The following is a 23,401-nucleotide window of genomic DNA, read 5'->3' as shown; positions in this document are numbered from 1 at the left end:
AAGTTCACTCGAATGCCTATGTTTTATCTGCATCTAAGCTCACATACTTCAATTAAGCTACAAATTAAAATCATAAATGTTTAAATTCTGAAATTGAATGAGTACTGTAAAAGTAAACTAAGAGGTACTTTAACTGTTACCGTTTAAAATAATGCTGATGATAAAGTGAAGCAGCTAACATTTTCAAAAACAAAAAAATTTTGTTGTGACCAGTGATTAAGACTATACAGGATTCATCTCGGAGGTTAGGTAATACTTCACTAATACTATGTCCCATTCTGCGAAATTCACAAGAAATTGGAATCTGCTGCCTCAGCTTGTTTTTAAAAGGTATATCTAACTTAATGTAATACAAATGTTTACTGTAGCACCAGAAATGTGATGTAACGTGTTCCTACATTTCCTTATAGCATTATTGAACATGATTTTCTGACACTAACACTGCATAAAATGCCTATCATTGTTTAAAATTCAAAATATAATTATCTTAAATTTGGTAGACACTCATGCGCACTACCGTGATACCACATCTTAATGAATTATTTGATTTTAAGTGATCATCTCACTCCTTCCACAAGTCCCAAAAAATTAAGCCTCTGGTCCTCATAATAAGAAAGGCATTAAATCAATCCACTTCACATGCACACAGATACCTACCATAAGATGATCATCAGCTAGCAAATGACTGAGTGGCATTCTGCTGTGCAATTACACGCTAAGCCTCCAGTAAGGGGAGAAGAGCAAGTGTACTTCTGAACATTTTACCTTGTTGAGATCTCAATTCCTTTATTGACTACAAATTTGTTGTAAACAAAAGACCTGTGATAATATTATAATAACAAGACTGAACGAAACCTGTTAGCAGCATTGATCCCAGAAAATATATTTTGGCATATAAGGTAAGAATGTTTTGTAACAATTTCATTCAGCAATATGAAACAAAGGTAGTTCTTGGATAAAGCCCAGCAAAATACATAAGCAACAATAAAAATAATCTAGAAATCAACATTTGTCACAGGCTGGCCAATTATTCTTAGTTAATTTTAAAGAATCAGTGAAAAATTTGGATATTTCCTAATTCAATGTAGTTTGTGGGGAAGCAACCCTCCCCCAAAAACCAAATTGAACTGATAGTTGAGTAACACAAATAAAGCAGATTTGCTGGGTTGATTCTTTCACGTTATAAAGCAAATACGAGTGCAAATGGCTGATATTTACCTTTTCAGGAGGTAGGCTTATATTTTTTGCTATTTGACTCTGCAGCGTCTTCCGCTCACTGTGTCTCTTCGTGCATTAGCACGCTGAGTACGATTCATTATAGAAATGTTATCATTTGATCTAAGTATACAAAGTAAACTTTCCAAATACAGAAAAATGCCAAACATCTGCATTGATAGCCTCCTAAATTGTCAAACCACTAAATATTAAAATTGGTAATATCTGGTCAATTTTAACCTAGTTACCATATTGTTTTAATTAGAACAGGGAAGAAAAATATTTATATCACTCACATGCTAAGGTAGAATACTGTACTTTGTCATGACAGTTACAATTTTACTTGTATATTCCATTTCTTTTGATACTTACCATCCCAACTGTCAGTAATCAATTAATATAATTCTGAGCAGAACTACATTAAGTTCATAAATTACCAATATGCTATAGAAATTGTTAATTACCTCTTTGCTTCTGCTGCGACTTAGTCTGCGTTTCTGGTTTTCATTTTCTGAAAAATTAAAAACTGACAACTGAGAAGCGTAAAACAAAATCTAAGCATTATTGAAAAATCTGACAATCAAACCCTTAGATACATGGGAGAATATATTCCTTAAAATTAGTGCAACATGATATCCAGTATCCTGATATCCTATTAAACTTATGAAAAATAGGGGGACTGGTAACAAGATATAACGTCATTTCATTATAAGAGGACGCTTAGAGGCAAAATAATGACTTACAAACTTTATTCACAACTGACGACTATAGAAGAATCAACCCAGATTCTGATACAGAACAGTTGTCTGTGAAGGGTAATACTGAGTGGCTGGGGCAAGCAGTGTTGTGCTGAGGTGTGGTGTTTAAGGTTCCAGTCTAGCCAACATGGTGAGTGCCAGTGCTGTAAGCCAGCAATGCTTGCTCCAGTCCTGTTGATGGACTGACTATGTCTTGCAATGCTTTTCATCACCCACTGGATACAAAGGGAACTGCTGTCTGCCCTCTATTTGGTTGGGGACAGCTGTGCACATTAAAAGTATATCCATCCGGTAAAAGTACCTACAATGCACCCATCATAGGCTCATTTGTCACTAACTTTTGCACCTTCATATCGCAATACACTGTGCCAGGGATCAACCAGAAAAGTACTTTACCACTATTTTAGTGTATCTAATGGCTATGTGGAGTTCATTCAAATATAGCTGTCAACTTAAAAGATAAGTGGTTTAGAAAAACAAGAAATTGCAGATGCTGGAATCTGGAGCAACAAATATTTTGCTGGAGGAACTCAGCACTGTGGGAGGACTTGTCAACATTTTGGGTTGAAACCCTGTATCAGGTAAATGGTTTATCTTCATTTATTGTTAATTAATTTTAGTGAGATGTTATTGCAAACTTATTTTCTCTTACATTTCCTACAAATCTATTTAAATTTGTTTTAAAGGTCTCTCATCAAATGCAAAAAAAATTCAAGTTCTTTGACAACAGAAAGCAAAGGAAAAAAAGCAGGGAAGACAAAATCTGATCCAATGTCACTATTTATTTTTGTTGAGAAACCTTTTGGGCTGGTGAGCAAATTACAACTTGCAACAAAAGACACAGCTGTTCCCTCAATTTTCACAAAAAGCATCAAGTAACAAATAGCTCAAGCAAATGGCGTGTTCGCGTGGGATTCTTCATATGCAAGAAACTAACTGCCGTTGCAAATAAATTTTTTTTATACACACACATATATACACATGTACACACACACACACACACGTATTTTATATATATATATATATATATACACACATACATACATATACATAAACACACACACACACACATCCATTAGTCTCATGAGACCATGGATTTGTGCCTTGGAAAGTTTCCAGGGCGCAGGCCTGGGCATGGAAGAACGGCAGTTGCCCATACTGCAAGTCCCCTCTCTATGCCACCGATGTTGTCCAAGGGAAGGACATTAGAACCTATACAGCTTGGCACTGATGTCATCACAGAGCAATGTGTGGTTAAGTGCATTGTTCAAGGACACACACGCTGCCTCAGCCAAGGCTCGAACTAGCGATCTTCAGCTTTAACCACTTGGCCACGCGCCAACACAAAACATTTAAAACTAGCACATTAAAATGATTAATACAGTTGCAGCATTTTAGCAAATCATTGTTGTCCATATTTGTGAATGTAAGAACATGAGAAGTAGACTTCTTATAAGCATAAATCAATGTGTTTGCTTTTTGATTATTTCTTGAAAAAGTGTTACACATCAAAAAATGAAGGGGGAAAAAAATTCATAACAACCAGAAACTAAAGGTCACACACTGGTCTACCAATTCCTGCAGGTAGCCAAGGAAAAGGTCAAATTGATGCATATAATTTGTTATTTTGTGCAAACTTGTGTGAAAATTATGCACTGGTATTTACAAAATAAGAAATCACTTGTTATTTCAATTATTGCCACAAAACCACTCAAGGCAAAAATATTTAGTTGAGAGAAAATTGCAAACTTACAACTCTGTTCATTAATTTACAATATACAACTTGAAAATGTTTCACCAGTAAAACACAGAACCTTAAAGATAATGTACATACCAGACTTTTGTTTCTTTTCCCTAGATCTTGATCTCGACCTTGACCTAGACTGGGATCGTGATGAATGATGCTTGTAGCTTTTGGGAGATTTAGATGATGTTGACCTCTCACTTTGCTTTTCTGTGTCAGAAGTACTTTTTTTCAAAACTGAATCATCCTGCTCAGTTTCACTTCCCTGTAACAGATTTAAAAGCAGAATCAGTATAGATGGAACTGAGAATCAGCAGGATTAAGAAAACACTGGTGGGATTTTTCTATTGGACTCCAATATGATAATGTAGAGAAAATATAAATCAGTAAACAAAGACAAAGTAATAAACCCAGGGAACTTCAATCTACGTATAAATGGTGTAAACTAAATTAGCAATGAAATAATGACAAAATGGGGCTTCAGACCAATATGGTGAAGACCTAACAAAAGAACAGGGTATACTGGAAGTATCACTGTGCAATGAGGAAGGATTATTTAAAAAAAAAAGGGTAAATTAGGGGTTTTTATAGAAAGATTATCATGAAGTGTTTTCGGAACAGCAAAGCGAATTAAATCTAGAAAAAACAAACTACAGAAGGTATAAGGCATGACTTGGTTATAGATAACATTTCAATACTTAAAGACATGGTTTACAACAATTACATATACTAAAGGCACAAAAACCCAGCAGCAAAAGTAGCTAACAAGAGAAAGGAAAGGGCTAATGATGTTGCAGAAAAAAACAGAGCAGCAAGTCTGAAGACTAGAAAATTTGTGAATATATTGACTGGTTGCATCACAGCCTGGTATGAAAAAACCAATGCTCTTGAATGGAAAATCCTACAAAAAGTAGTGTTTATGGCCCAGTCCATCATGGGAAAAACCCTCCCTTCCATTGAGTACATCTATATGGAGCACTATTGCAGGAAAGCATCATTTATCATCAGGCACCTCACTACCCAGGTCATGATATCTTCTTGCTGTTGCCATCATGGAGGTGGTACAGGAACCGTAGGACGCACACTATCAAGTTCAGGAACAGTTATTACTCCTCAACCATCAGGCTCTTGAACCAGTAAGGATAACATCATTCACACTCACTTCACTTACCCCATCAATTGTCCCACAACCCATGAACTCACTTTCCAAAGGACTCTTCATCTCATGTTCTCAAAATATATCTATTACTTTTCTCTCTTTTGTGTTTGCTCAGTTTGTTGTCTCTTACACATCTGTAGTTTATCTGCCCTGTTGGTTGCGGTATTTCATTGATTCTATCCTGGTTGTCAGACTTAGTGTGCCTGCAAGAAAGTGAATCTCAGGGTTGTATACGGCAATATATATGTACTTTGATAATAAATTTAATTTCGAACTTAGAAAGGAGACCAAAGACAAGGAGAGTTCATGAATATTGCAGCAAGAAATATAAAACAGACAATACTATTTTATGGATATTTAAAAAGGAAAAGATTAGCTAAAGTTAACAAGCATCCCCTACAGTGAAGAAATATTGGGAAGTATGAAAATGCTTAGTGTTAATAAACAAATACAATGTGTCTAAGGTCACAAGACACTGGAAACCTAAAAAAAAGGACACCCAAAATTTTAGGTCCTGGAATGGTTCCCACAAACTGGAAGGAAGAAAATGTAATACTATGAGTGGGTGATTGCAGTCAAGATGGTGCCAGGGAACAATTCCTCAGGAGACATCTTCCAGATAGCAGATCTTTCCCATTATTTCACTTTTTCTACTAGTTTTTTTGGTTTGATTTGTGTTATGGAAACTGTTGGAGCCTGTGACATAGTTTGAATCTTGATTGAAGGACTCAGCGCTATGCGGTGTCCAGACAGCTGGCTCATGGAGATCAGAGATGGGGGGGGGGGGGGTGCCCAAAAAGGTCCGCGAACACAAGCTGACTCACGGTAAAAACCAGAGACAAGGCACAGAGTCATGACTGCCTCCATCTCCAAGTGGCGACGAAGACTGAAGCATCGAGGTGAATGCGGAGCGGTCAGCGATGGCGCCCAGGAGACGGTCAGCAGCTGGATCGGTGCCATTCGAACCTGGGTTGGTGTTCACTCTTTACAGGACTGAGTTCATGTGGCTGCCCTCCTCATATGCAGACGAAGACATTTACCGTGTTCTGAGATTTGTGTGATTGTTGAACTGTACTTTATATTGGTTTCCTTCAGTTTTTCAGAGTTTTCCTCCTTGTGGATGATTGGTGGGTCTGTTCATTCTTTGTGTGTGTGTGGGGGGGGGGGGTTGTTCGGGGTTTGGTGCTACTGTCACCTTTCTTTTCTACAAGTGAGGGGACCAGGGATTGTTATGTGTAGGTGTCAATCGTTATTGTGTCTGTTCCTTGCTGCAGGTGAGGAGAGATTTTGGGGTATGCGAGTTTTGTTTTTTTTTCTTTTTTGTGCTAGTTGGGGAAAAGTTGATGTTTTTTCCTTCATCGACACCCATGGTCTTTCTGAATTTAATGTCTAACTAGAGTAGCCAAATATCAGAGTTATATTATACATGCATACTTTGAAAATAAAATGAACATTTGAACCTTTAATATTGCTCTATTGGGAGTATTCTATAGGTCCCTTGGTAGCAGCAGATACAGAAGAGCAGATTGGGAGGCAGATGTTGGAAAGGTGCAAAAATAACAGGGTTGTTATCATGGGCGACTTTAACTTCCCTAATATTCATTGGCACCTGATTAGTTCCAAGGGTTTAGATGGGGCAGAGTTTAAGTGTGTCCAGGACGGATTCCTGTCACAGTATGTTGACAGGCCGACTAGGGGAAATGCCATACTAGATCTAGTATTAGGTAATGAACCAGGTCAGGTCACAGATCTCTCAGTGGGTGAGCATCTGGGGGACAGTGACCACTGCTCCCTGGCCCTCAGCATTATCATGGAAAAGGATAGTATCAGAAAGGACAGGAAAATTTTTATTTGGGAAGGTTAAATTATGAGGCCATAAGGCTAGAACTTGCGGGTGTGAATTGGGATGATGTTTTTGCAGGGAAATGTACTATGGACATGTAGTCGATGTTTAGGAATCTCTTACAGGATGTTAGGGATAAATTTGTCCCGGTGAGGAAGATAAAGAATGGTAGGGCGAAGGAACCACGGGTGACAAGTGAGGTGGAAAATCTAGTCAGGTGAAAGAAGGCAGCATACATGAGGTTTAGGAAGCAAGGATCAGATGGGTCTATTGAGGAATATAGGGTAGCAAGAAAGGAGCTTTAGAAGGGGCTGAGAAGAGCAAGAAGGGGACATGAGAAGGCCTTGGTGAGTAGGGTAAAGGAAAACCCCAAGGTATTCTTCAATTATGTGAAGAACAAAAGGATGACAGGAGTGAAGGTAGGACCGATTAGAGATAAAGGTGGGAAGATGTGCTTGGAGGCTGTGGAAGTGAGCGAGGCCCTCAATGAATACTTTTCTTCGGTATTCACCAATGAGAAGGAACTTGATGACGGTGAGGACAATGTGAGTGAGGCTGATGTTCTGGAGCATGTAGATATAAAGGGAGAGGAGGTGTTGGAGTTGTTAAAATACATTAGGACAGATAAGTCCCCAGGGCCTGACGGAATATTCCCCAGCCTGCTCCACGAAGTGAGGGAAAAGATTGCTGAGCCTCTGGCTAGGATGTTTATGTCCTCGTTGTCCACGGGAGTGGTACCGGAGGATTGGAGGGAGGCGAATGTTGTCCCCTTGTTCAAAAAAGGTAGTAGAGATAGTCCGGGTAATTATAGACCAGTGAGCCTTGCATCTGTGGTGGGAAAGCTATTGGAAGATTCATAGAGATAAGATCCATGGGCATTTAGAGAATCATGGAATGATCAGGGACAGTCAGCATGGCTTTGTGAAGGGCAGATTGTGTCTAACAAGCCTGATAGAGTTGAGGAGGTGACCAGGCATATAGATGAGTGCAGTGCAGTGGATGCGATCTACATCGATTTTAATAAGGCGTCTGACAAGGTTCCACACAGTAGGCTTATTCAGAAGGTCAGAAGGCATGGGATCCAGGGAAGTTTGGCCAGGTGGATTCAGAATTGGCTTGCCTGCAGAAGGCAGAGGGTCGTGGTCAAGGGAGTACATTCAGATTGGAGGGTTGTGACTAGCGGTGTCCCACGAGGATCTGTTCTGGGACCTCTACTTCTCATGATTTTTATTAACGACCTGGATGTGGGGGTAGAGGGGTGGGTTGGCAAGTTTGCGGACGACATAAAGGTTGGTGGTGTTGTAGATAGTGTAGAGGATTGTCGAAGATTGCAGAGAGACATTGATAGGATGCAGAAGTGGCAGGTGCAGTCCAACCCCGAGAAGTGTGAAGTGGTACACTTTGGAACGACAACTCCAAGGCAGAGTATAAAGTAAATGGCAGGATACCTGGTAGTGTGGAGGAGCAGAGGGATCTGGGGGTACATGTCCACAGATCACTGAAAGTTGCCTCACAGGTGGATAGGGTAGTTAAGAAAGCTTATAGGGTGTTAGCTTTCATAACTCGAGGGATAGAGTTTAAGAGTCGCAATGCAATGATGCAGCTCTATAAAATTCTGGTTAGGCCACACTTGGAGTACTGTGTCCAGTTCTGGTTGCCTCACTATAGGAAGGATGTGGAAGCATTGGAAAGGGTACAGAGGAGATGTACCTGGTTTAGAGTATGGATTATGATCAAAGATTAAGGGAGCTGGAGCTTTACTCTTTGGAGAGGAGGAGGATGAGAGGAGACATGATAGAGGTATACAAGATATTAAGAGGAACAGATAGAGTGGATAGCCAGCGCCTCTTCCCCAGGGCACCACTGCTCAATAGAAGGGGACATGGCTTTAAGGTAAGGGGTGGGAAGTTCAAGGGGGATATTAGAGGAAGCTTTTTTACTCAGAGAGTGGTTGGTGCGTGGAATGCATTGCCTGAGTCAGTGGTGGAGGCAGATACACTAGTGAAGTTTAAGAGACTACTAGACAGGTAAATGGAGGAATTTAAGGTGGGGGGTTATATGGGAGGCAGGGTTTGAGGGTTGGCACAACATTGTGGGCCGCAGGGCCTGCAATGTGCTATACTATTCTATGTTCTATTTAAGAAGGAAGAGAGAAAACAGAACTACAAACCATGACCCTGACATAAATAGGACGGAAACAACAAATAGGACGGGATATTTTAAAATCATACCAAGATGGTGGAAGCAGGGTACTTGGAAAATGCTAATAGATATGGGTCAAGTCAAGGTTAGATTTGTGCAAGTTTGATAAGTCTTACTTTTTAAAAAAAATGTTGTTACCACCAGAATACGTAGAGACTGAAACGTCAAAATCATCAAAAATTACTACTTTTTTGAATTGATGTCCATTGGCCCAAATGGACAAATTGCTACAAGCAGATACAACAGACGCTATTTAAAACTGTTTGCTTTAAGAACAGTGCAGTGCCTATCAGCTACCCAATGCACATGACTGGCGCCAGTTAGATGTTTGGCAACAGTCTCCTGTCCCGATTAAGCAGCATCGTGTCCCAAATAAGTGGCTCGCCCAATTAACTGGAATTCACTGTATATACAAGTGCAATGAAGGTTAATTGGATCGATTTTCAGGATGGAGGCTGGCCATACAAAGAAAGATTATGCAGACCAGGCTTACATTTCTAATTCTTCTCAAGTCAAGAATGTCAATTACCTCAAAATTTTTAATGGACTAAACAGAAGAGAATGAGTAGGTCATTGGAGTGCAAGGTGCAAAATAAAGAGCTATTCAGAACTGACAGGAACAGAAATTTCTTCACCCAAAAGGTTTCAAATATCTGGAATTTCCCATCAGGAGCATCTATCAGAAGCATTGTGGAGGCTCAATTGCTGAGCAAATTCTAGATAAATATTGTTGATTAAGAGAATCAATGAATGTTGAGTTAGCACAGGAAAGTGAAGCTGAACATCAGCTATAATCAATCTGAAAGGCGAAGCAGATGGAATGGGCTGAATGCCCTCGTTTACTTTTTCCTCTTAAAGATGCATACATTAAACATTCAATAGCAAGCAAGTATTTTCACTTACAAAAACCAGCTGGCCACTTTCAAGATTGTCCTGCCATTCAATAAGATCATAGTGATTTTAGTAATTTGTCTGATTTCCCCTATGGTTCAAAGGATTTACCACATTTAGTCTCACACAGAATTAACAACTCATTCACAGGGTTATGAGATTTTGAAGATTCACAAAAGAAAATCCTTCACCTCAGGAGAAAGGGGAAGTAGCTCTAATTGAAGTGGTTCTCAGTGTACTAATAAGGTGCAGCAAGTAGTGTTCCCACTCTGACATCTTGTCCCTTCTCTACCTATCACCTTCTCCAGTGCCCCTCCTCCTTCCTTTTCTCCTACAGTCCACTCTCCTCTCATCAGATTCCTTCATCTCCAGCCCTTTACATTCCCTCCCACCTGGCTTCACCAAGCCTAATTATTACAAAAAATATTGATAAGGAACTCAGAAAATCCTCTTAGCTCGAAAAAAGTGTGCCTTGGAATATCCATGTTCACTCAAGAGACAGATAGAGGTTCAACTTAACTTTCAGTCAACAGGATACTTATCCTACAAAATACTAATAATTTTTCTGGTATACAAATCTTGGAATGAGGCAATGAACTCACAAACCACCAAGAGAAGAAAGCAACATTAACTATAAGTCCCAGGGAATTCCTATGTTAACTTGTCACAATACCAGCAGAATCAACTGGATGTAGAGTATGTTTTTTTCTTAACTCATTAGTTGCTTCAACACTTTCTTGTCATTCAACATTCACAACATCCACCTGAAACTCTATTTTTTTTAAGAGACAATTTCTGTATTTTGACAGGGCTTCGGGAACATCAATCTTGGCAGAAAATTGCGTTTAAAGAACACAACAGCACAGAAGATAGTTATTCAGCCCTTCAATTTTGTGTCAAGAGAACCGCACGCTTTCCTTGTAGCCCTCCATATTGTCTCTTTAAAATACTGATCTGATTGCTTATCGAAAGACACTAATAAATCAGCTTCCACTTTGTAAGGCAAGACAACTCGCACGCTAACCACAAACACCAACCATTGTTTTCCTTCATGTCACTTTTGATTCCTTTACCAATTATCTTAAATATAAGCGATCTTCAACCCTTCCCATTAGTGAGGATTTTTTAAAATTACACTGGAATCGAAACAAGCGATTCTGGACTGGCTTTGTTAATCGAACCCAAATTTGATAGTCCTTTATACCATTGTTCTTCCAGACGTTTCCTTTCACAAGTGCGATTACAGAGTCATTAAAATAAATGGGTTGCATATTCGAACGTTGTTTCAGGCCGTAAAGCTTTAAACTGCGACAAATCGCTAATTCTTCACATAAAATAGTGTTCACGTAAACCCTCACACGCGAACTGTACAGCTCTGTTATTTGGCAGGGGCAAATATTTATTTATACTCATTAAATAGGTCTAGGATTGTCGAGAAACGAAAGCGAGTTTTCTGGCTGCAGCCATCATCTGGCGGAATACCCAATGCGGCCACTCACAAAGCTCAATAGATCATCCTCGTACACCAAATTAATCCCCACCAACCAAAACAACAAAAGGCATAATCAATCTGCTAGTATTTACAAAACTGCATAACTATCATATTCGAACTAAGCAGGCTCATAATAATCAGGTTTGAGGGAATGTTCCAGAAAACAAAGTATTTCCAACATGGCGCCTGCCGCCATTTTCTCTGGAGCCACTTTCACCGCTTCAATACCAACTGCAGCCTTTTGAGGCCATCCGATTGATCGGAACCGCCAAGCAAAACCTGAAAAGCAAAAAAAAACACACACACACAATCGCGACTTAGATGAATACGTACCGCCATCCTCTCAAGCGCTTCTGAGAGAAGGAACCGTCTCCCCGCCGCCAACCAGCTCCACTCGACAGCGCCCGACCGACAATGCGCTCTGAGGCGAACGTGACCCGCCCCGCGCGGCGTTTCCGTGCGCGCGCACCGGCCCGCTGCCGGCCTATCGCGTCGATCCCATCCGCAGACACCCACCCGATGAAACATAACGCCGGCAGAAACCGTCTGACGGTGAATCTTCCTTTCCTCCCCTAAAATTCCACACCACCCGCCCCCCTTACATTTCCTCACGGCACTTCGCGGTTGACCCAAACAAAACTGGCCAGTGAACCATGAACTACTTTCCCCGGTCCTGATGAGGAAGCTCTTGAACCATTGGTGCTGCCGGACTCGCTGAGTGTTTCCAACACTCTTGTGTTGGTCGGTTAAATATTTGGAGAAGGGTGTAGAAATTTAAGAAGAGACTGCTAAATACCGTGCAATACAAGCAGCGTGTCAGGTAGCATCTATGGGTGGGAATAAACGGTCTGGCATATACCGGTGAATTAAGGTTCTCCCACTGATCAGCATAATCTAAGCCTGTTCTGTGTTTTGGAGCCATTACAAACTACTGAGATATTAGCTAAAGGAAACTGCATGTAAAGTTGATGAGTGAACTGGTCCCACAACCTATGGACTCAACAATAGGTGTTCTCAGTACTAATTATTCGTATTTGCACATTGATTGTTGTTAGTCTTTGTGTGTGGTTACTCACTGATTCTATTGTATTTATTAATTATGATGTGAATGACTGCAAGAAAATGAATTTTCTATTTTTTTATTAAGCTACGGCACAGAACAGGCCCTTCGACCTGTGGTGCCCAGCAACTCCTGATTTCACCTGAGCCTAATCACAGGACAATTTACAATGGCCAATTAACCCACTAACCAGTACACCTTTGGACTGTGGAGGGAAACTAGAGCACCAGGAGGAAACCCACGCAGTCACAGGGAGAACGTACAAAGTACTTACAGATAGCGGCAGAATTGAACTCTGAACTCCAGAGCTAACCACTACACCGCTGTAGATGAATAGCAGCAAGACATGCTCAAAGGCTTATCCCTAGGTCACAGACATTCCCCAACCCTACATTCACCCTTTGCTTCAGCTGAACAAATTCTTTTCCTCTCCTTCACAACTCTGATGAAGGATCTTCAACCTGAAATGTTAACACCCACAGTTGTGGCTTGAACTGCTGAACATTTCCAGCATTTTTGTCTTTATTTTAACTTTGACAAACACTAGCCATTAGTAAATATGCTACAGTCAAAAGGGCTTCTGAATTATCATTTTTTTTCTTGGTGGCTTCAAATTCTGAAAGCTAGAAAGTAAAATAATCATTAAAGATTTTGTTTTATCTCGTTCCAAATAAAGTTTTTCTACATAATTACATTTAAAGAAAACGATAAAAGCTCACGATCACGAATGCAAAACAATGTTGGTTAGTTTTGGTATATAGTTCACCATATGGAATTGCAAAATTGAAATACAAACGAGAAAATCTGCAGCTGGTGGAAATCCAAGCAACGCACACAAAATGCTGGAGGAACTCAGCAGGTCAGGTAGCATCCGCAGAAAAGACCAGTCTCGGCCTGAAACGTTTACTGTTTACACTTTTTCCATAGATGCCACCTGACCTGCTGAGTTCCCCCAGCATTTTGTGTGTGCCCCTGAAATGCAAATACAATTCCAACGTAGACTTTAAAAACATGTTTCTCTCAACTCATGTCTTTAGTTATAATTAATCATTAAATTAAATCGAAACATTGAGAGTAAAATACCATTAACGTAACAAACTTGAAATGCTTGATATTATGAATTGCTCATCCCGGACATCAGCAAGTTGAGAGAGTTGCTTACAAAAGATATTTTATTTCTTTAGTATAATCCTGTCATCTAGTATCACAAAATATTTCGCCGTCATTTCTGTATTATTATTATTTTTATTAATTATGCATTGGAGAGGCATTAGTAACTATGTTGCAGACGTAAAGCAATACTTCACACCTCCAGCAGTTTATTATGCTGATATTATTGAAGGCACCTAGTTGAGACGCTTTGCCACGTTCCAATAGGGCAGATCACGTGGCCACAGGGACCGGTGGGCGGGGCTTACATCACGTCCGCTTCCAAGCGCGAGACGTGATGGGAGTTTGCTCCATCCCGCCAATTTGAAATAAAATTTGTGAGGAGAGATTAATTTCTGACAAGAGGTTTTTTAAATCTGTTTTCCAATCGTTTTGGATGACGTTCTAGATATCTTTTTAAAAAAAACTCAGCGTCTGCGTTGTTGACGGTAGGTGTCCTTTCAATCGCTATGTTTGTTATTTTTTTGCGTTATTTCAGCTTCCAAGAGCAGCCGCCCTTTTGGGCCTGTTAAAAACTGATTATTATAGACTGATGTCTATTATAAACCTCCGGACTCTCACAGCTACCTGGACTATACCTCTTCCTACCCTGTTACTTGTAAAAAAAATGCCATCCCCTTCTCTCAATTCCTCTGTCTCCGCCGCATCTGCTCTCAGGATGAGGCTTTTCATTCCAGAACGAAGAAGATGCCCTCCTTTTTCAAAGAAAGGGGCTTCCCTTCCTCCACTATCAACTCTGCCCTCAACCGCACTTCTTCCATTTCGCGCACATCTGCCCTCATTCATCCTCCCGCAACCCTACCAGGGATAGGGTTCCTCCTGTCCTCACCTACCACCCCACCAGCGTCCGCGTCCAGCGCATAATTCTCCGAAACTTCCGCCACCTTCAACTACCAAACACATCTTTTTTACACACACACACACCCTACGCGACTCCCTTGTCTATTCGTCCCTCCCCACCGATCTCCCTCCTGGCACTTATCCTTGCAAGCGGAACAAGTGCTACACCTCCCTCCCTCCTTACCATTCAGGGCCCCAAACAGTCCTTCCAGGTGAGGCGACACTTCACCAGTCAGTCTGTTGGGGTCATCTACTGTATTCAGTGCTCATGGTATATCGGTGAGACCCGACGTGGATTGGGAGACCGCTCCGCCGAGTATGGGTTTCTAGTTGGATAGCATAATAATTTCAGATTCTCATCTTGTTTTGCAGATTTCCCTAGGGCTCCACTGTTGCATATTTCTGAAATCTTCGGCTCAATAACACTTATATTTGCATTCTCCTTTCCCTTTTTAGCCTCCTGATTTCCCTTAGTATATACTTAGCTGCTGAAATCCTGCATTCTGAAATCATCTCAATAACCTTCCCTACCATGTATTTTTATGTTTAAAATTAATCTTTTTGACAGCCTTTTAGTTATGACATCAAACCTTTTTGTTTAATAATGTTCGTCTGAAGCATTTTGTGATTCACTATGTTAAAAGTGACCATAAGATTTAGGAGCAGACGTAGGCCATTCGGCTCATTGAGTCTGCTCCACCATTCAGTCATGGGCTGATCCACTTCATTCATTCATCCCCTCTCCTCTGCTTTCACCCCATACCTGTTGATAGCCTGGCTAATCAAGAACATATCTGTCTTAAATACACCTAATCACTTGGCCTCCACAGCAGCTTGTGGCAACAAATTCCACAGATTTACCACCCTCTGACTAAAGTAATTTCTCCACATCTCAGTTCTAAAAGGACGTCCTTCAATCCTGAAGTCATGCCCTCTTGTCTTAGAATTCCCTACCATGGGAAATAACTTTGCCATATCTAATCTGTTCGGGTTTTTTAACATTAGGAATGTTTCTATGAGATTCCCTCCTCATTCTCCTGAACTCCAGAGAATACAGCCCAAGAGCTGACAGACGTTCCTCATACAGTAACCCTTTCATTCCCAGAATCATTCTTGTAAATCTTCTCTGAACCCTCTCCAATGTCAGTATATCCTTTCTAAAATAAGGAGCCCAAAACTGCAAATGATACTCTTTAAGTGTGGTCTCACGAGTGCCTTATAGAGCCTCACCATCACATCCCAGCTCTTGTATTCTATACTGTACCTCTAGAAATGAATGCCAACATTACATTCACCTTCTACACAACCAACTCAACCTGGAGGTTAACTTTTAGGGTATCTTACACAAGGGTTCCCAAGTCCCTTTGCATCCCTGCATTTTGAATTCTCTCCCCATCTAAATAATAGTCTGCCCATTTATTTCTTCCACCAAAGTGCATGGCCATACACTTTCCAACATTGTATTTCATTTGCCACTTCTTTGCCCATTCTCCTAAACTATCTAAGTCTCTCTTCAGGCTCTCTGTTTCTTCAACACTACCCGCTCCTCCACCTGTCTTTGTATCGTTGGCAAATTTAGCCACAAACCCATTAATCCTATAGTCCAAATTATTGACATATATAGTAAAAAGTAACGGTCCCAACACTGACCCCTGTGGAACTCCACTGGTAATTGGCAGCCAGCCAGAACAGGATCCCTTTATTCCCACTCTCTGTTTTCTGCCAACCAGCCAATGCTCCACCCACACTAGTAACTCCCCTGTAATTCCATGGGCTCTTATCTTGCTAAGCAGCCTCATGTGCGGCACCTTGTCAAAGGCCTTCTGAAAAGGCCTTGGTGTTATATAAATAAAAAATATTGATTGATTGTTAATACCAGTGCATTTTTGATCATAGCAGTTGTTCAAGATGTGGAATGACGTTGAACTTCTCACAAATGACGACACGGGTAGTGGTCGGCTAAATTTTGAGGCCAGAAAAGAGAGTGGTACAGCTCTTTATCAAGTTGATACTATCGCTAAAATATCCTCTTCAGTGTCGGTAAGTTTCTGTAAAATATGTACAGGGGGGCACCAGGAAGTAAAACAGGTCGCGTAGCGTTTCGCTCAGTGTTATTACAGCTTGGGATGTTCCTAAGACCAGAGTTCAATTCAGGCACTGTTCAGAGAGGAGTCTCTGTACTTCTTAGTATGGAATACGTGGGGTTTCCCTGGGTGCTTCGATTTCCTCCCACAGTCCAAATATGTACTAGGTAGGTTAATTGCTCATTGTAAATTGTCCCGTGATTAGGTTAGGGTTAATCGGGGTTGTGTGGCTTGAAGGGCCTAATCGGCATTATATTGCTAAGTGTAAATACACCTCAAAAACAATTTTAAAAAAATAGGTTTTTTGGTGTAATTTTAAATAGCTTGTAAGCCATTGTTGTACTTCAAATAATTAATATGATTTGGCCATTAAAATAACATCTGAAGTCACTTTCAAGACACAAAACCACTTTAGTAATGTACATCACTGTTGGATCTCCATTTATTAAACATTGTAGTCAGAAGCCTGTACAACTCCGTGACAATGTGTTGATTGGTCAATGGTCCTTTGGTTTGCTGCATGTTTTATATTCACACTGCAAAAAGTAAATATTTTAATACTCAAAATCTGGTAATTGACATGTCATGCAAAAATCAAGTGAATACAGTAATTTATTTTAAGCCAGGGCCATTGCTTATAGGAGAGCTATCCAGTTTCAACATGACTGAATGAATCAAACTTTCAAGTTGGGTTTTAAAAATATGCATATTGATAATTTATTTTTCATTCTGTATAGATTTGCAAATGGTTTATTAAGAGAAACCAAATTTATTTCTACATCAGATATGATACTCCACTTTCAATATCATCTATTTAGTTTTTAACTGACAAGTTTAATAGTTATATAAAATATAATATTCACTTGTTACTTAGGTATCAGTCAGTCCTAAACTCTATGCCTATAGCAACTCTGATGGCTGTGTGGTGGTTGTGGACCAGTCAGTATTAATTATGGACCAGATTTGTCAGTCAGTGGTACTGCAGCTTCAATTTGGTGAGTAATATTAGCTTATTTGCTTACTTTAATCCAAAATATTCCAGAGAGTTGAAGAAGACCATCACAACAGCTTCTAGTTGCACCTATGAAGACCAGTTAATAGATAATTGTTAACAATGCAATTATAAAGTTCTCAAATTTTTGGCAGGCTTCCTAAGAAGTATAGTAATGCAGGCTGGGGGTGCCTGTTGATGCAAAAATAAGTACAAACTTGCGCTTGTACTGAAGCTGTGAATGTCCTAAAGCTTTATGTCTGTATAAATTACTTAGAAATATCTTCATTGCCTGGTATGAAAGAGTAATCTATGCTTCCATTGAATTGCAAATTTTTCAGTTTCCTTTCCAACTAGTGAATCAGGATTGGTATCTTAAATGCCTTTATACCAAGGCAGTTTGCCTGTCCTAAGTCTGTTCTGAGCTTTTTCCACAGAGAGCTCTGTAAATGGGCTTAATAGCAAATTCAGTATCTGAAAGATGTCAACATGTGATGAATACTGAAAACATAATTTGATTTCAAAAGCCATTCCCTTAAAGTCATTATTGCTGTTTAGTTTAAATGATAATTAAGAAATGGTTTGGTAGTAGCAGTATGAACTATTTTCTGTGGATTGCAACAGCAAAACACAAAATAGCTGATTTAGATCCAGCATCTATCATGAATAAAACTTACTGTATTTAACTTGGGATACCGAAAGTCTCAGCAACACAACTGAGAGGAAAATCACTATGTACTTTTTAAAAAAAAAAAAAAAAAAAGCAGTTCCAGTAATAACTGAACACTTTGTGATTTTTGTATCAATTCAAACAGCAGTGTAAAGTGTGCAAGTGATGGGAATGACAATTTGGCAGACCATCAGGGCAACTGTAATATGCTTGAAATATTGCTCAATTGTCATTAAATATTTAAGTTGAGATGAGAGTATGTGAAACAGCTGATATGCAACATTACTTTAAATATAAATATTTATAAAGCATTGTGCCAGATACTTAAGCAGGTTTCAAATATAGTGATTCGATTGGTGAAAGGTTCTTACATAATTAGTTTCTCTCTCCTCCTAAGTGTGTTGATAAATTGAGGCAAATACACTGGTTCTAGTTTTCCTCCTCTTGTTCCTTGAAAGTTGCTGGAATACAGTTTTATTTCAATAACCGATCTTGCATGGAACTAAATGGTTGAGTTTTTAAAATTATTTGATTGTGATTTTTAAATCATTTGGAAATTAATGTAATTGGACAAGATAATTTCTGCATACCGATTATATCTGAAGTGTTTCCTCCATTCCAGAGCACTTTAAGGTAATGAATTGTAGGAAAGCCTGCCTTCGGGTGGTCCTAATATATTTTAATTTTCTGCTGTGTCAACTGTAGATACTGAAGTGGATGTGGTGGCACTTTGTCAGGAAGGACAGTTTCTGATGGTTGGAGAAAGAAATGGAAATCTTCATCTACTGCATGTAAAGTCCAGGCAAACCTTACTAACTAATGTAAGTTGACATTTATTTTGGTAGATGGGATTAATTAAACAATCTTGTTATCAAAACATTCCAAAAAGTGCTTTTCTCAGCAGTGATTCTTTGTGACTTCCAAGGTTCCTGATCTTTTAAACTTTCATGGTAATTTTGTTTTGTGAATTTGAATGGTCAGACAAGTTGATATCAAATGTAAATTATTTCCAGGACTAAGCATTTGTTACTTTTTGAGGAATGTGACATTAGCCACATACTATGTTGTTGCATCTGCTAATATTATTAATTAGCATTGTTGCTGCTGTTGGAGTTCTGTAATCAATTATTTTAGAAGTTAGTATTTAATTGTGCCATAAATAACATGTTCTTTTATAGCTCCTTATCTTTCTTGGCAGTCATTGATGAAGAATTCTTCAAAAGGGAAGACTTACCTAAGCCTTACTTTGGAGGAGGAAGTCTCTCAAGCAGGTGCCCTTTTTTATGGTTCAGCAATTGTTTTTGTTTATCAAAAAATAGGCTCAAGAAATAACATTTTCCCTTGTTTATTTTTACCATATTTTGACATTGGAAGCCGAATGTTGTTACTGATATTGTAGCTGATATTTTTTCCTTAAATTCCCTATCAAGCCAGGTGTCTTAGTGTTAAGGAATTTTTATAAGGTTAACTAACTTTACAGTTTTACAAAAGTTAGCCAATAATACAAAAGAGGATACAAAAAGTTTTTTTCCAGATATATAAAGAGTAAAAGATAGACGAGTGTAGACATCGGAACACTGGAAAATGACGTTGGAGAGGCAGGAACAGGAACAAAGAAAAGGCGGACAAACTTGATTAAGTATTTTGAATCAGCTTTCACTGTGAAAGACACTAGCAGAATGCCAGAAAAGCAAGAGTCAGGGGATAAAAGTGAGTGTCATTGCCACTACAAAGGAGAAGGTGCTTAGGAAGCTAAAAAGTCTTGAGGTAGCTAACAGGTGGACCACACCCTAGGGTTCTGAAAGAGATCGGTAAAGAGATTGTGGAAGCATTAGCACTGATCCTCTAAAAATCACTAGATTCTGGAATGGTTCTGGAGGACTGGAAGAATGCAAATGTCACTCCAGTCTTCAAGAAAGACGGGAGGCAGAAGGAAGGAAATTATAGGCCAGTTAGCCTAACCTCAGTACTTGGGAAGGTGTTGGAGTCTATTATTAAGGATGAGGTTTCCATGTACTTGGTGGCACATGACAAAATAGGTCAAAGTCAGCATGGTTTCCTTGTGGAGAAATTTTGCCTGATAAATCTGTTAGAATTCTTTGAGGCAATAAGACAGGATAGACAAAAGAGAGTCAATAGATGTTTATTTGGATTTTCAAACAGCCTTTGACAAGGTGCCACATAAGGTTGCTTAACAAGATAAGTGGTATTAAAGGAAAGATACTAGGATGGATAGAAAATCGATTGACTGGCAGGAGCCAAGGAGTCAGAATAAAGGGAGACTTTTTTGGTTGGCTGCCTATGACAAGTGATGTTCTGCATGGGTCGGTATTGGGACCACTTCTTTTCATATTATATGTCAGAGACTTGATGAAAGAATTTACAGTAGTGTGGCCAAGTTTGCAGAAAATATGAAGTTAGGTGGAGAGGCAGGTTGTGTCGAGGAAACAGAGTCTGCAGAAGAATCTAGACAGATAGAAAGAATGGGCAGATGGAATAGAGTGTAGGGTCATGCACTTTGGTAGAAGGAATAAAGCCATAGACTATTCAGTAATGAGAGGTACATGGGGACTTGGGAGTCCCTCTGCAAGATTCCTTAAAGATTATCTTTCGGTCAAGATGGCGCCAGTGAACAATGATTCCTCAGGCAGCATCTTCTCAATAGTCAATCATTTCAGTTTTTCTATATCTTCTACTTATTCTTTTTATGTGTTTTTGAAACTGTTGGAGCCTGTGACTTAGTCTGTAGTTCGATTGAATGAGCTAGTACTCTGTTGTTCCCGAGAAAAGTCCAGGAGAGAAATGCGAGCACGAGCTACCATGAGGAGAAGCTCAGAGATGAGGGGCCATGATTGATTACATTTCTCACCGATTAAAGCATTGATAAAGATTGAAACATTGAGGCAAATGTGGAAGTGAATGAGAAGTTCTGAGGCTCTGCTGGTGCATGTTGCTGCCCTTGGAGGGCCTGCTGGGTCCTGATGCTCTCGGAGATGTTATCGAAATTCTGAGATTTATGGATCGGACTGTAGTTCATATTGGCCCCTTTCAGTTCTGTTTTTTTTTGTGTTCTTGTCCATTCTTACTTGTTGCCGATTGGCAGGCTGTGGGTTTGGGGTTTGATGTTTCTGTTACTGTTTGTCCATGTGGATGATCTGTTAGTTTTTGTGTGAGGGAGGAGTTTGGGAGGTTTGAGGGTTTGTGCGTTTTCGTTTCTTTTTGTGCAGGGGGGGAACTGATGTCTTTCTTTCAACTACTATGGTTTTCTGTATTTTATGGCTATCTGGAGAAGTTGTATTCTGCATACATACTTTGATAATAAAATGAATCTTTGAACTTGCAGGTTCAGTCAGTGGTAAGGAAGGCAAATGCAATGTTAGCATTCATTTTGAAAGGACTAGAATACAAAAACGAGGATATCATGCTGAGGCTTTATAAGGCATTTGTCAGACTGCTGTTGGAGTATTGTGAGCAGTTTGGGCTTTATTAAGAAAAGATGTGCTGGCCAGGGGAAGTTCATGGCAATGATCCCAGGAATGAAAGGGTTAACATGAGCATTCGATGACTGGGCCTATACTTGCTGGAGTTTAGAAGAATAAGGGGGAATCTCATTGAAACCTATTGAATATTGAAAGGCCAGATAGAGTGGCTGTGGAGAGCATGTTTAGTGGGGGAGTCTAGGACCAGAGAGCACAGCCTCAGAACAGAGGGACAACAATTTAGAACAGAGATGAGGAGGAATTTGTTTCGCCAAAGGGTGATGAATCTGCTGTGGAAGCCAAGTCATTGAGCATTGAGTATGCTTAAAGCGGAGGTTGATAGGTTTTTGATTAATCAGGGCATTAAAGGTTATGGGGGCAAGACAGGAGGAATGGGATTGAGAGTGATAATAAATCAGGCACGATGGACTGGCAGAGCAGACTTGATGAGCCGAATGGAATAATTCTGCTCCTGTGTCTTGTGGTCTGAAACACTGGGACTTTTCCTTACTGAAGCAGAAAGTTCTAATTTAAACTGATTTTGGCTATGTTGTTGATGTAGAGTTCAGCCAATTCTTTCCTCTTCCTCAGCTACAAATTTAAGGTTCAAAGTCACTAGTTTTTCCCATGTGGATTCTACAGGAATTTACTTTTACTGCCTGTTGCCTTTTGATTAGGTACAGTCGTAATTTACTTCCCTCAGTACCTGGTGAATTATTGCTCTGTGCTGTTTGGCATAGTTGGTGCTCATAACTGGACACACTACTCCACCTGCAGACTAATTGAAGCAATGTGCAAGTTCAGCTTTAGTTTTGTATTTTATATATATTTTGATATAAACCAATATAGCAAATATCTGTCTGCACATCGAGACTTCTTTACTCACAGCTTTAAAATCTTAACATTAAAGGTGTATTTACTTATCTATTGTTACTTAATATATTATTTCATATTCTTTTCTGTACTCTCATTGTATTGATCTTTCTATGGTTTATTGTAATGCTTAAATTGGAATCATCTGCGGATTTAGTTTTGCCTTTGCTGATCAGTTAGTTAAATCTAGGTAATTTGAATATACAGTAAGTGTAACAATGGTCATTTTAAAACGGCAAGGAATAATTCGTAAATCATAAAAATTGCAGATGCTGGGCATCTGAAGCACAAGCATAGAGTGTTTACAAAATTTTAAGTTAGGCAGCATCTGTTGAAAGAGATATACTTTTGGTCAAATCCCATGCCCCAACTTCCATTTTCCAATCTGTAGAATGGCTTTTACTATCACCTTGTTCATTCTTGTAAATGTCTATCCATTTGGCCACATTCCCTTGCAGTTAATTTGCTTGGGCCTCTGTACTTTAAAGGTCCTTTTACAGCTCCCAGATGAGATGCATCAATTTACCTGTACAAAGCTGAAAATGGGGATTGTTGATAATAGTGAGTAATCAGACCAGCATCTACGAAAACTGAAGCTGTCTCCCTGTTTTTCTTTTCTCCACAGATGTTGGCTAAGTTTCTGAGGTTTCTCTCAAGTTTTTCTATTTTTTTTTAATTTAACCTATTTTACATTCAAGATTGGTCAAACCCAACCTTCCATTTACAACTCTGTAATGTGTTATTTTGAGTAACCCCTTTTACTTCAAGTGCTTTGAAAACTTCTGCCAGTACTCTGCTAATACCTGGAACGTTAACTGGCTTGCAAGGCTGTGAACATCAGCGTATCCAAAGTCCTGCCAATATCATAACTTGTATATAGTCCTATTCACTCAGCAGCCACTGGATTGTGTTGACATTGATTCAAATTCA

General features: G+C 39.5%; 2 protein-coding genes across 4 annotated transcripts in view; one reads left to right on the top strand and one right to left on the bottom strand.

Annotated features, from left to right (window-relative positions):
• The window catches only part of rsrc2 (arginine/serine-rich coiled-coil 2), a 38,267-nt gene extending 26,523 nt beyond the window's left edge, over window positions 1-11,744 (bottom strand). For both annotated transcript variants that reach the window (XM_072247822.1, XM_072247823.1), the window contains exons 1-3: window positions 11,638-11,744; window positions 3,808-3,982; window positions 1,680-1,726 (exon numbers count right to left, since the gene is read on the bottom strand). In XM_072247822.1, the coding sequence (XP_072103923.1) occupies window positions 1,680-1,726; window positions 3,808-3,982; window positions 11,638-11,643 (228 nt within the window). In that variant the 5' untranslated portion in view covers window positions 11,644-11,744. The remainder of the gene's footprint in view (window positions 1-1,679; window positions 1,727-3,807; window positions 3,983-11,637) is intronic.
• Window positions 11,745-13,856: 2,112 nt separating this feature from the next.
• kntc1 (kinetochore associated 1) overlaps window positions 13,857-23,401 on the top strand; it is a 129,121-nt gene continuing 119,576 nt past the window's right edge. Inside the window, exons 1-5 of one of the 2 annotated variants that reach the window (XM_072247626.1) lie at window positions 13,857-13,962; window positions 16,274-16,414; window positions 17,333-17,453; window positions 18,825-18,940; window positions 19,318-19,390. In XM_072247626.1, coding sequence (XP_072103727.1) covers window positions 16,283-16,414; window positions 17,333-17,453; window positions 18,825-18,940; window positions 19,318-19,390 — 442 coding nt within the window. In that variant the 5' untranslated portion in view covers window positions 13,857-13,962; window positions 16,274-16,282. Of the gene's footprint in view, window positions 13,963-16,270; window positions 16,415-17,332; window positions 17,454-18,824; window positions 18,941-19,317; window positions 19,391-23,401 lie in introns of both variants that reach the window. The other variant, XM_072247625.1, reaches the window with a different exon arrangement.

The sequence above is a fragment of the Mobula birostris genome, chromosome 31, assembly GCF_030028105.1.
Source record: "Mobula birostris isolate sMobBir1 chromosome 31, sMobBir1.hap1, whole genome shotgun sequence".
Lineage (NCBI taxonomy): Eukaryota > Metazoa > Chordata > Chondrichthyes > Myliobatiformes > Myliobatidae > Mobula > Mobula birostris.
The sequence above is the reverse complement of the archived record's forward strand: the minus strand, read 5'-3'. Positions and strand labels throughout refer to the sequence as shown.